At 42.3% G+C, this 14133-nt stretch overlaps 1 protein-coding gene across 4 annotated transcripts in view; it reads left to right on the forward strand.

The window, feature by feature from the left end:
- Positions 1–13250: 13250 nt before the first annotated feature.
- LOC101949585 (histone-arginine methyltransferase CARM1-like) overlaps positions 13251–14133 on the forward strand; it is a 123593-nt gene continuing 122710 nt past the window's right edge. For all 4 annotated transcript variants that reach the window (XR_010588624.1, XM_005296782.5, XM_024103346.3 and 1 more), the window contains exon 1: positions 13251–14052. Coding sequence is in view for 3 of the 4 variants with exons in the window: in XM_005296782.5 (XP_005296839.1) it covers positions 13731–14052 (322 nt within the window). In the remaining variant the exon portion in view is untranslated. The remainder of the gene's footprint in view (positions 14053–14133) is intronic.

Consider the following 14133-nt stretch of genomic DNA (forward strand, 5'->3'; position numbering starts at 1 on the left):
AACTCCTATTCATTACACCAGTCAAAAACATTTTTCTTCCATGTGGTAGAAATATGGGATTGTTGTGAGTAGAAGCACAGTGGAGAGCATCTTGGTGTGAATTTTAATCTTCTGCAGATGTCTTCTCCAAATATTTCATCACATCTTTAACATAAAAAAGTAGTGGCTTCAACACTGCCAAAACCACACATTCATAAATCATTAGTCAGGCCCTAAAACCCATGAGATTTGCTTTAGAATTCTGGGTTTTTTTAATTATGCGTTTTGGGTCCCTTTTTATTTGCCTTCTGGTTCCTGAGCCTTTATGGTGCATTTGGGTCACATTTTCAAGCTTTTCACTGCAACGGAAAAGGTTAGAAACTTGTTTTGTTTTGATTTAAAACAGAGCTTCTCACATAATGATATGACTCTAAGAGCTGAGGCTTTAAGAATAACACCAAATATTGTGAGACTCATGATAAAATTTGCAAGAGTCGGTAACAGTAGGGCTTTATTTTTCATTAGTGTGACCCACCATAGAAAGAGTGCATCTTCAGACTGAACTTGTAACACTTGCTTTATTTTACTCTGCTTAGCACAGTGCCTCCAAATTTTTCTTAGTGAAATCCAACTGGATGTTCAAAACCTCTCTTTCAATGAAGTTGCCTCGCTAGCCCGGAACACTATTAGGAGACATGTCAGCAGATTTCAACAATATGTAACCTGAGGTTAGGGTCCTTCATTTGAGGCAAATAATAAAGTGAAATTTTCAACTGGCAAGTTTTATAAATCAAGTTTGTTGGATTCATATGAAAGATATTCTCAAATGCCAGGATATCAGAGAGAGAGTCTCTTAAACCAGCATCGAACCCATTTATGGATTTATGTATTAAAACCAACACTTCTAATGGTATCCAGCAATAAACTGGAATTCAGTGCAGCTCTTAGAGCACATGTGAATGTATTTCCTGCAAGAAACACTCTTCTACAATTGGGCTACTGCATTCTGCATCGGCTAAATCTTACAAATAACTTTCAAAATTAACTCCACGTAGAGCCCATTACTATAAGTCTCAAGGTGACAAAGCAGGGGTGGTTATAGTCAGGTCTACACCTGAAGAGAAGGGCACAGCCTTCTGGCTGCAGATAGTAAAAATCTTTCTTGGCCACTGCCTGTGCATCCAGAATTAGCTGGCGATCCCAGAGGAGGAGAACATGAATAACAAAAAGAAAACATACCCCACCAAATTAAGGGATTCCGTTTCAATTCTGCCACTTATTTCAGTTATTTCACACCTAACCAGAATAACTCCAATCCTCTCTGAGCTGAGACGCAGCTAGTTCTCTCAGCACTCATTCTGACAAAACACTTGAATAAGCCAATGAGATTCCACTAGCCTGACCTGATAATACAGGGACATATAGCTGAAAGTTATCTGCCACTGCGGACTCTTTTCTGATGGCTTCACATACACACTGGACAAGTTGGACAACAGAATAACCCACATGAGACCCCCTCAGCGTAGATGAGCAATTGCCCAATGCTACTCTTAGGGTCTTCTCAGAAAGAATAAAGCCAGTCAAGAATGCAAAAGCAAAGGTAGTTGAAGTTATTACAGGACTTAAGACAGCACATGCAATTCTAAAAAAAATGTATATAAAGAAAATATTTAGGCTTGGATCACCACAGGTAGAGGCCCTGATTTTCCACTGCTTTATCCCTAATGCAGGCATGATCAGCTGTGCAAAATGAGTGTTAAAATGCTACCAAATCAAAATGGTACTGGTTTATACTTGCTTTGCAAAGGTGTAAATGACTACACAAGGATCAAGGCAGTGGAAAGCCAAACCCAAAAGTAAAAAAAGAAATCCCTCTGCCACCCAAATCCTTACACATACAATTTTGCAGAGAAAAAAGAGATTTACGATTATTGTATTTGCAAGCCAGGAGTATTTAAACTCTCTTACAGTGTGGACCACATCTTAGTAGAGAATTTTTCTCACGGACTGTCTCCCAGGCACAATAATGCAGACCACCTTTCCTTCCACTGGAAGTTTTGCTTATTAATATTAGGAAAGCATTCAATGTTGTCTAACTTATTTTAATGCACTGTACTAACCTGGAAATAAGGAGGAAAGGTGGCATCAGATCAGCAGCCATCTCTCCAAAGGCTTCCAGCAAGTGCTTCATGGACTGCTAATGGTCCGCTGCCCACAGTTTTGGACACTGTATTCCATGTGCAGGACTTGGAATGCTATTTTTAATTGGGGAAGTCCCATTAAATAACAAACCCCCCCCCCCCAGCATGTCAAAGAGATCTTGAAAGGCCAGGATCAACACAGCAGAACACACATTTTATACAGGGTCCAGGAAAAGAAAGAAATTTGGTGACTTCGGCTAACTGCACGACAGTCCAGAGTCACTACCTGTATTTTACTTCCATCAGCTTATTTCAGATGAGGTCTGAAAGCATAATACAATGCAGTCCTGAATCCTGTACAGAAGCCTACCGGATAAGACTATCTAGGGTGACCAGATGTCCTGTTTTTACAGGGACAGTCCTGATATTTGAGGCTTTTTCTTGTATAGAAGCCTATTACCCCCCACCCCCGTCCCGATTTTTCACACTTGCTGTCTGGTCACCCTAAGACTATCAGTCTTTCTATCCCACTGACCAGTCAGGGTCCATTTACAGATCCTCTTAGTTGGTTTGTAATTGGAGATTGAGATGACCTGGCTTAACTGATGCAGCAGTGACGCTGAGATGTTTTTCTTCCAACACACATCTAAATTATAAATAAATAAATAAATAAATAAAATCTACTCACAAAGAATCTGTAAAATAACTTCCCTCACCCTGATAAATGTCATTAAGCCATATTATTCAGCCCTGACTCATGTAAAATACCCACCAACTTCACTGGGAGTTTTATCTGAGAGATCTGACCCATTATCAATATTAAGAAAAATTATTTAAATTAGCTTCATATATCAAAGCTATTTACTCCAGCTCTTCCAGACTCTGCTATAATATGGATCCCACAGCACAAAACATGGCAGAAATCCAGAGAAATTGGTTATTTCTGGAAGACACTATTCAAAATAATACAGTTTATGAACAGGAACTGTCCTATTTTTATTGCTTCTATTTTACAGGGTAATATTCTGTACACTATTGATACTCTCAATTAAATAAGCTACGTACTGTATCATGTTTAAAATTCTATTTAACTTGCCTCCTCTCAGCAGTTTTATATCTATAGTGTAAAATGCCACATGGCTCACAGCAAACTAAACAGCAGCAATCATTTCGTTGCACATCAATGTCTGTGCCAAATGCCATTACATATATGAAGCGAACCATCAGTGCACACAGGGACCCGACATAGGCCGTTGAGAAACCTCGATCCATTTCTGGCACAGTCAGAGGTATGCCAAATAGAGTTGGTGCGCTGACTTGTAGTTGATGTGGCTGATCTCATTCCAGATTTTGCTAAATCCTATTGTGCGCATTCTTTCCCAGTGGCTGGATTAGCCTAACAGCAGGGCATTTTTATAAAAACCTTGACAATAATACTACAACAGTGTTGCTGTTACCAGCTTGTCCTGGCAATTTTATGAGCAGAACCGTTTTTAGTAAGAACCCTTCTGCATAACACATTTTCCTGTGGAAATGCTATGCATTCATAACCTGGAGACATTTTTGCTATCCTAACTGCTCCAGTCACTCCAGCTCTGTTGGGATTCCTTAATCTGGGCAGATTCCCAGAAAGTGCAAGCTAATTAACAGGGTACCTGGGACTCCAAGACAGAGCCCACTTAGCTTCCCAAAGAAAGTTGTCTTCAGCAGTAGGACAAGTGTGGGAGTTCACTTTCCTGCTTCTTTCTTGCAGTGTGAAATTCAGTCTGGTACAGAGGGCTGGAGAAAGGTCCTCTTTTCCATTTAGGGATGAGTGGGGTTGGAGGAGCTGCCAGCAGAGCAGCTGTGCAGAGGTATCTCTGCACAGCTTGCACACTGCAGAGGAAGGCCCTGAGCTAGTCCCATGGAGGCCAAAGTGCAGGGAAGGGCCCCAAGAGCTTCAGCTTGAAGTCCTAGTATCTTGCACAGATGTTGAGAGGTTGCAGTAGCAACTGCTATTCCAGCCCACAGGCTGGAATAATGGTTGGAGATGAGGATACATGCAGCATCCTTATTGGCTGTAATATGGGGAGATGGATTCTACTTTCCCATCTGCTCTCGTTACTTGGGCTTTATGTGGGAAAAGTGAATTCCACCCTAATATGATCATTTTACCATATATTTGCAGGTCAGTAGCAACCAGTGATCACCATTCTCTCCCTTTCAGCATTGTTTCTGAAGTTCAGGAAAGTATTTTTTCCTCTGGGACTATTCACTGAACCCCTCCCTTGCTGAAGCTTCACCCAAGAAAGCCAAATTCAGGAGTGCATCTGAACAATCTTCAGAAATATGCTACTTTCATCCTGTCAGCAGGCCCACATTCCATCAATGAAAGACTAGTGTGGCATAGTCCAGTCCCCATTCTCTCAACCACAGCTCTTCAGACAAGCTTCAGGAACATGCAGAACAGAAACGTTCACCCACAGTCCTCAAGGCTCAGCATGGGACCAAATAGCCAGACTTCTCCCCACTGTCAGGCTCCTCAAGGGTAAGTGAATGCTGTGGCTCTGCATATTCACCAACTAGCTCTGTGATGAGTATCTGCAATACTCTGTAATAATACCAAAGCTATTGGTGGTTTACCCTCAAAGCTTTTAAAGTCCCCATCCCTCTCATACCAGGGAAATATTTAATAGCTTTGAAGTTAGTAATATAACTAAAAGTAATATATCAGGTATGAAAAAGAGTTTTGTATAATATTAGTGCTAAAATAATTTCAGTACCTTGCAAAAGGCATTGTTCCCTACTTGCAGTGAGATAGAATGTGTGCGTGTGAAAACTGATTTATTTAAAATTTTAATTTCTGGGTATAGCAGTGGCAGTAGATTACTCTCTGCTTAGGAGGTTTATGAAGAAGCCTATTAACTTGATAGTTCATTTCCTGGATTTTCATGACATTTACATGGTTTTAAACTTTTGTAATAGCATCTAGTTGCTTTGGTGATAGTCACACAATACGGCTTTAGTCCTGCCAAAACTTACGCATGTGCTCAACTTTAAGTACGCAAGTAGTCCCATTGACTTCTTTAAGCATGTTGTTAAATCTTTGAAGGACTGGATCTTAATCTTCACACTTATCTCCATTATCCATTTATGCTGTGACTTTTGAATAATAAATAATTTATTCTACCTTTTATAACAGGTGAATATTGTAGTAAACTGCTTTTTTTTTTTAGTTTTGATGGAGTTAAAAAGCACAGGGTATTACAGACAAAATGGTGTCCTGATACAAGGCCTTTGTGCTGATGAAATCATGAGTCAATATGCACTAATAATTATTTAGCTATTATAGTACTTATTAATCATTCCCCTCTTCCTGGTTTGGTGTAATATCTTAAATACTATTTTCCCTTGTAAATCAAGTAAAATAAACCAGGGGGAAATAAAAATAAATACAGGTATATATAAAAATATAACTGCTATTGTTTCTTATCACTCATAATTTATAATCTATGAAATATTATAAAGACTATTTAAGAATCAAGACATCATAAAGTAGCTAACCCATTACACCCAACGTTCCATATTATATTCACAGCTGAAGGAATATTGTACATATAGGGTCTGATTCTGCCAACCTTATCCACAGCAGGCAGGCCCTTAGACTCCTAACTTGCAAGTTGCTCTGTGCAGGAAGACCCACATTAAAGTCAGCTTGTCTCTGCACAGGTGTGTGGAGTAGCTTGCAGGATAGGTGTTTTAGTCCGTGGTAAATCTGAAGTACTTTTCCTATTTTGGGTCTACTTTCATAATTACCATCAATGTGTATATATATGAAGGGTGGGCACATGGTTCTGCGGAATGAGCATTGATCAATCCAGTCTAGTCTTCAAGGTTGAGAAAGCCTGAATAAGTGAACTACATTCAATAAAATATGTTGTTGTGTTCTTGTAGATAGTAAGGAAGGATGCTTTACAAACTTAATATACTTAGTTCAAGTTTCCAGGTGTCAAATATGGGCTTTGCATCAGATAACCACAAATTTAGGATAAGCTTTTTCACTATCAGTGAAAATGGACTGGTAACAGCAATTTCACACACACTGAAGTTATGACTTTTGCGGACACCCAGAAAACATAGAACTGGAGTGAAAGTTATCATTCCTATTGTTTCTATAGAATAATTTTGAAACTGGACCCATAAATTCTATACAATAAGGCATTCCCACAAACAGTGAAATGGGGGTGCCACCTAGGTGGCAGTGCTGGCCAAATTTTGTTTGCAGTTGCAGGGGAATATTACAGTCTATGGATGATATAATACTGTGATTATGAATCTGTTGCAAGTTGATATTTTATAAATGGCATCAAAGGCTCTAGACAAGTTAGCCTCTAATACTTCAAATCCACATCTTTGTCAGAACTTATGGGGACTGATGATCTTTCATCTATAGTATTCTATAAGACTGTGTAAAATGTGGAAATAAAATGTCAGAGGCTTTTCATATTGTGGGTGTTTCCCTGTGTCTTTTATATGAACTGACAATAGAGAGCTAGATCTAGCCTTTGTTATAAACTCTCTTAATTGAAGAATATGTCAGATTATTTTGTTTCTGTATTGTGTTGTGGCTACAGTTGGTTCAGGGACATAAGAATGGTATTGAGGAAGCAGTCATTTAGAGAGTTATAATCCTTGGATCAACCTAGGGTTTGATTTTCGTTTGCAGGTTGAGCCAGTACAACAACAGATGTTGTAGTCAAAAGATAATGCTTTAGACAGGAGCCTAAAGAATTCAGTCTTACAGGAGAAATGATGGCTTGTTCAACCATTTGCCATGGTGTAGTACCTATTCCCCCAATCGGGGATATTGCAGATTATATATTCCTCATGCCACTTTATCTTAAACCAAACTTTGCACCCTCGATAATCTGTATGTTATTCCCTGATAACCAGAAACTTCTATGCTCAAACTCTGTTCACTATTTTTTTTAACATCATCTTAATAAAATTTTTAAACCTGTTATCGGCTAGAACTTAAGTGGAGCCATTCCTGCATCACACGTAACAATGCTGCATAGTTGTAGTTTCCAGTTCAGAAAGATGAGGCCTCCTACTTCTGTGGACATTTGTATTTGATAATGCTAGTCCTAGCTTTCTTGGTTTTCCACAAAAAGTGTTTGGTAGCTTGAGCCAATTTTTATAATAGGGAGGACTTGTCAGGGTGAAAGTGGCCTCAGAAATATGTTCGTTTTCATTAAATGAACATGGCCCCATAATTACTGCAGCTAGTTTTATAGTACTTGGAGCAAATACCAATTTAGTAAAATAAACTCTGTAACAGACATGGGACCCTAAAGTTCTTTTCCTACTATCAGTGGAAACAGAATTATGAGCATCACTAGTTATGGAATTCATCCCATTAGGGAGGTAATAACTGCACAACTCATGACGAAGATGCCAAATGCACATGATGAAGGTGTTTGTCCTTGAATGAGATTGATTTCACATCCCACATGCTCGTTATTATTTCTCCTTTGCCAGACAAATATAGAAATAATAAATAGGTATGGCTCAGTGAAATGGTTTCAGAATGTATGATATGCAGGAGCATCATTATATTCTCTGGGTTTGCAAGTTTAGTTCACAACCCAATGAGTTTTCACTTCCGTCACACATTTGAGGCAGACAGGCATACCACCTTTGATACAGCTGAATTTTTTACCATTAATCCAAGCACCTTTATCTGTTTTCCAAATGCCCCAGACCAGTTGTGCCTCATTCTGAGGTCCTTTGTCTCATTCTGGAACATTCTCCTTCTTAGACTCTCCCAGTACTTCTTCTAATAACCCCTTTGGGTGACTACCTATCTGACAAAACTGCAAAGGCCAAAAGAAAAATAAATCAAGGTAACTTTTATGACAAGGCAATTTAATTCAAGGCTCTCCAGATTTTGTAGCCTGACTTCCCAGAACTTTGCCATCTGTGGTGGTCTCTGAAACAGTAAAAAAACACCATGCTCTTAATCTTCTGGTGAAGGACAATCTTCAATGGGCTTACAATCAGTTGACCAGCTGGAAAAAGGCTATTAATAAGGACAGTTACTACTGGGTCTCTCTATTGTCCTTCTTTCCTCCTTTCTCCCAGACCTGTTAGCAAAAGCATTTGTAGAGGCTACAGCCCTATCGCCAATTGCAGTAAAGGGGAAAAGGTTTAGTCAAATCTTCCAGTGCCCTACCAGTCAAGGTCAAGTTAGCTACTGTTGCTGAAATTCCCAGTAATACCGTTCCCTTAGAGCAGGGGTGGGCAAACTATGACCCGCGGGTCGGATCCAGCCCATCAGGGCTTTGGATCCGGCCCACGGGATTGCCACCCCTGTGGTGCTGCGGGCCCCGCACCACTCCCGGAAGCGGCTGGCGCCACGTCCCTGGGATGGGGTGGAGGGGGCAGAGGGCTCCACCCCCCACAGCTCCCATTGGCCAGGAATGGGGAACCACAGAGGTACCCACAGACGAGGGCAGTGCACAGAGCCCTCTGCTCCCCCTCTTTCTCTCCCAGGAGCCGCAGGGACGTGGTGACGGCCGCTTCCGGGAGTGGCGTGGGGCCAGGGTCAGGGCAGGCAGGCAGGGAGCCTGCGCTGGCCCCGGTGCGTGCCGCTGCTACCCCGGAGCCACTCCAGATAAGCGGTGCCGGGCCAGAGCCCACACCCGAAACCCCTCCTGCAAGCCGCACCACAACCCCCTGCCCTGAGCCCCCGTCGCACCCTGCACCCCTCCTCTGCCCCAACCCCTTGCCCTGAGCCCCTTCCTGCACACTGCACCCCCTCCCACAGCTTGCACTCCCTCCTGCACCCCTGCTCCAGCCCTACATTCATGGCCCTGCATGCAATTTCCCCACCTAGATGTGGCCCTCAGGCCAAAAAGTTTGCCCACCCCTGCCTTAGATGTATGGGCCTCACTTGAAGGACCTAGTCTTGAAGGGCATTAAAGCATTAGACTCTGAGTTCTCAGTTAACCCTCTCTCTCCGGTAAGCTTCAATAAACTGGATTTGAAGGATTCAGATTTCTTGGATAACAACTGTCTCCACAAGGAAGTTCCAGATCAGCCCTGCTATTTTTCCTTGGGCGACCTGCTGGTTCTATGCAGGAAAATTACCAGGGTTCTAAAGTTTCATCCCACCTTCTCCTTCAGGTGGTCCTGTAGTGTTTCTTATTAACTGTGAGCAGAATAGGCCTGATGATGTTTTACCTCTCTACCCAACACTCCAGAAATGAAATACCATAATCTATGCAGCCCTGAATTCTGACAAATTACATAATTTTCCTGCTGATTAAGTTAAGCTCAGGTCTGACGCCCCTAAAAAGGATTCTGCAATGACCATCTGTTTGCAGAGTAATTCCCTACCAGTTGGAGGTAATGCCATGAAAAAAGTCCCTCCAGATCTGAAATATTCACCTTGAAATTTTAGTAGCAACCTCAGAGTAAAGAACTATAAAAGCAAAGACATCTGAGCAAGACAAATTGGGAACTATATCAAGAGAAAATATGCTTAAGTGGGACTTACATTGTGCACAGGCGTCATGCTGGCCCCTGCACAATAGGGGGAATTCACCCACTATGTTACATTCCCATAAACCTAAGTTGGTGCCACTATGAATGCAGCTGTTATCAGAACACCCATCTTTTGCAAAATGAGCTACCCTTGCCTATATTAATTAGCAAACTGATTGTTCTTGTAGTGTGTTCATTTAATTAGCATTGTAGAAAGCATTAACATTTAGAAACATAGGAATTGTGATACCTGAAAAAGCCAGTAAACCATCTAATCTTATATCTTGTTTCTGACAGTTGCCTGTGCTGGAAGCTTTGGAGGAAGGCGAAGAAGAAAAATACAATAGATCCTGCAAACCCTACAATAATATACTGTTGTACCATAGGAGGAAGGGGGGAATTTTCTTGCTGACTTGACATGATATTAATTTTACGCCCTGAAAAGGAGGATTGGTTGCCTTGTCGTTTTATGCTAGTTAATATAATTGCTCATACGTGTTATAAGTTTCAATTAAAATACAATCCTCATTGCTTAAATTAACCATTTTAATAGTTAATCTCCACAGACCCCATCTTGTTTGCTTTTAATTGAGTAGTTGCTGTGGTTAGCAGGAAAGGAGGAGTTAAAAACAGAAAACAATTCTATTTTATAATTGTTTTTATTTGTAAGCTATTATTTCTTTACTATTACTTTCATGTTATCTAAATTAAATAAGTTATTCTCTCCTGCCACTAATATTTTCATTGCAAAAGAGAATTTTCACATTTGGGAAATAATTCTGCTATAATAATATTTTAAAGGAAATACTGTGAATTCCCTTCTCTAGTCTTCATGCTTGCCTTTTACTCACATTGACAAGAAGGGGAACGTACGTCCACACATCAAGGAGAGAATGGAACCTCTCAAATGAGCTGCAAATTATATGGGGATTTGTTTTTTGTAGGGGTTGTTTGTTTTTTATATTAAAATCCAGTAGCGGTTTAAGTGCCCATTGCTATGCTTATAACATATAGAACTGAATTTGGCCTTTATTTCTCATTTTCAAGTCTACATGCATGCTGTGTTTCTAGTTTAGGATTTTAAACTGTTAATTTACTTTTTAAAGTTTACAGTTTACCGTCAATAATAAAATCATAAATCATTTTTGTCCTATGATGCAATCCCTGCACCTAACTTTTACAGCAAAAATTTCTCACTAATAATGTCCTTGCACTTTTCTCTTGTCAAGAGTGAAAAGTGCTCAGTGAAAACTTTGCTCTTACAGCAAAATAGTGACATCTCCTGGTCACCACTCTGGCTACATTGATTAGTTCTCTGGAAACAAAGAGGATAAAGGAGAAACACCAGGGAAGAAAATGACTGAATTATTTGGATTTTAGTAAATCATTTGATACATTATCTTACTAAATCATTCTCACAAACTCATTTAAAATAAGCTTGGATATGAACAATTGAGAATTATCTGAATGCTAAAATAATTATTAATGTTTTAAAAATTAGTTTGAGTATATGATTTTAGGCCCCAGTGCTGCAAATTAGGCATACTGTTAACTTACACATATTATTGATTTGCATTTAAGTAGGTCCATTGAAGTGAATGGGGTGGCTTGTGTGCACAACCATACTCATGTCTGATCCATGAAGCAATTTTGGTGCCTAAGTCCCCATGCACAATACTGCTGCAATCTATGAAACTCCCACTTGGCTGCTGCCTAACCCTGTAGGCACTTAAACTCACTAGGTGCCTATGTTTTAGATACTGGGGTGTGTGTGCACTGCAGCCCTACTCTAGATATCTGGATGCCTTTCTCTCGCCTGAGCCCCAGAACACTTCACAAACTGGGGGAAGAGGCGTGTTCTGCAACCTAAGTCATGTGCGAGTCTTGATCTGGTGGGCAGCCTCTGAGCACGCCTACTGGTTTCGGTCCCATTCAAAATCCAGCCAAAGAAGAAGGAGGAAATGGCACTTAACTTTTTTCTAATTTTTAGTCCAGTGGTTAGAGCACTCACCGGGGGTGTCGAAGGCCCACCGTCAATTCCCCTCTCTCTGCCGGAAGGGGGAAAGGATTTGAACAGGGATCTCGCCCGTCTCTCAATAGAGTGCTCTAACCACTGTTTTATGGGATATTCTGATGTGAGGCTCCCACAGCATCTCCTATTGAAACTGTTCCATTGTGGATCAATAATGAAATAGTGATTGGAGCAGGGGGCCTGGACTCGGCAACTCCCACCTCCTGTCCTAACTACTGGATTGCAAAGTCATTCTCACTCTGTAGCCCAATGACTGTTCCACTGTGGATAAATACTTACATGGTCATTGAGGCAGAGAGAGAGAGAATGACTCTAGTCAGTGGTTAGGACACTCACAGGGATAGCAGTGTTGTACATGTGATTTTCTAGGCATTTCTCTGCTCAGCATTGCAGCGCTTGAGGATATGCCTACACTGCAAAAAAGACCTGCAGCAGCAAGTCTCAGGGACTGGATCAACAGACTCCTGCTCACACTACAGGACTAAAAATAGCAATGGAGATGTTTGGGCCCGACTGGAACCTGGGGCTATGAAACCCAGCAAGTGTGAGTGGGTCTCAGGGCCTGGGCTCCAACCCAAGCCCTGCTGTCTAAACTGCTAGCCTGAGTCAGCTGACCCAGGCTCTGAGACTGGCTGCCACAGGTCTCTTTTTGCAGTGTAGATGCACCCTAAATCCCTTTGTGGATTCCACTCTAAGAGTTTAGAGAATTGGAGCCTTATTGTGTTTTACTACATTCCAAATAAAGAGGTTCTTTTCTTTTTCTTTCCTAGTTCTCAGTGGACATAGGGCAAACAAGCTACACGCTGAAGGCCCACAGTTTTTACACTGCCAGGAGAGAGAATTTTTGAATGTCTTGGCAAGCTTCACAACCATTCTGAAAAGCACAAAAATGAAGTCCAGAATACAATTTTAAAAATAGGGTCTAGTTTGGACATGGCCAATTTAAACCAATTCCACCCCTACTGCTCTTATCTCCCCAAAATGTGAAAAGCTGGGGTCAAGGAACCTTACCCCCAGCTGTTTTGCTATTTTCAAATTCCCACATTTAGAATAAAGAAGAACAGGAGTACTTGTGGCACCTTAGAGACTAACACATTTATTAGAGCATAAGCTTTCGTGGACTACAGCCCACTTCTTCAGATGCATATAGAATGGAACCATTTCTACTACCACTGTGACGGGTTGGATCACAGAAACCCCCTTGGGAGCTGCCACCCGATGTGCAAAGACTACCCCTGCTTCTGCTTTCCCTGCCAGCTCAGGACTCCAGCACCCTGTCTTGCTGAGCCAGACACTCCCGTCTGGCTCCAGACACAGATCCAGGGTCTGAATCACTTGTCCCAAAGCTGCAAGTTTACCTGAAAACAGCTCACAGTAGTGTGCTTGTCTTTAGCACTCAGATGCCCAACTCCCAATGAGGTCTAAACCCAGATAAATCCGTTTTACCCTGTATAAAGCTTATGCAGGGCAAACTCATAAATTGTTCGCCCTCTATAACACTGATAGAGAAATATGCACAGTTGTTTGCTCCCCCAGGTATTAATACATACTCTGAGTAAATTACTAAATAAAAAGTGATTTTATTAAATACAGACAGTAGGATTTAAGTGGTTCAAAGTAGTATTTAGAATGTGAACTGTGACCTTCATTGACACCCTGCTCTGAGTGACTCACACATCACCCAGCTTTTGGGCAAACTGCTGCATTCAGAACGTGGGTGCTTTAGATGGGAAAAGGGGTTTTAAATGTTTCATCACAAAATCCTTCCTCAGGAGGCTGAGATGCACTGAACCAGGCCTCACGATGCGTCTCCACCGAGGGGCTGCTCACGTGAGCCGGGCTTTTGCACGGCTGCCTGGAGAGTCGTGGGGGAAGCCATGGCTGCCCTCCAGTCCGCAGGTGTAGCCACGCCGGTGGCCAGGAGATGTCACTGTTTTGCTGCAAGCGCCGAGATGTCGCCAAACAGGGCTCACCCCAAGCGGTTGGGAAACTGCTAGTGGCTGAGCCGGCTTTGTAGAGGCAGGGAGGGAGGGGAGAATGCTGCGTTGCCAATGCCAGAAAGAGCCGGGAGGTGTCTTTGTGGGACTTGTTTATCAGTGAAACCTAGCCGCCGTCTCTCCCTTTTCCTCAGCTCCCTTGCGCGCCGCGCCGGGCCGGGGAAGCAGCGGCAGCCGCCTGAGCTCAGAGGCTGGGCGGCGGCAGGGATCATGGCTGCCCCTCAGCAGCACCAGCTCCTGCAGTACAGCGTGAAGCTGCTGTTGGTGAGCGAGGAGCAGCTGCGGGGGGGGCTGCAGCTTGCCAGCCCCAACCAGGGCGCGCTCCAGCTGGCGGTGCAGCCGGGCGAGGAGGATGCAGACGTGACTGTGACAGACGGTGAAGTATTGAGCACGCGCGGTTGTGAGGATGCGTGGGTGGGTTGGTGGCTGTCGCGGGCGGGGGGTCGCTCCTGACAAG

The sequence above is a fragment of the Chrysemys picta genome, chromosome 6 (assembly GCF_011386835.1).
Source record: "Chrysemys picta bellii isolate R12L10 chromosome 6, ASM1138683v2, whole genome shotgun sequence".
NCBI lineage: Eukaryota > Metazoa > Chordata > Testudines > Emydidae > Chrysemys > Chrysemys picta.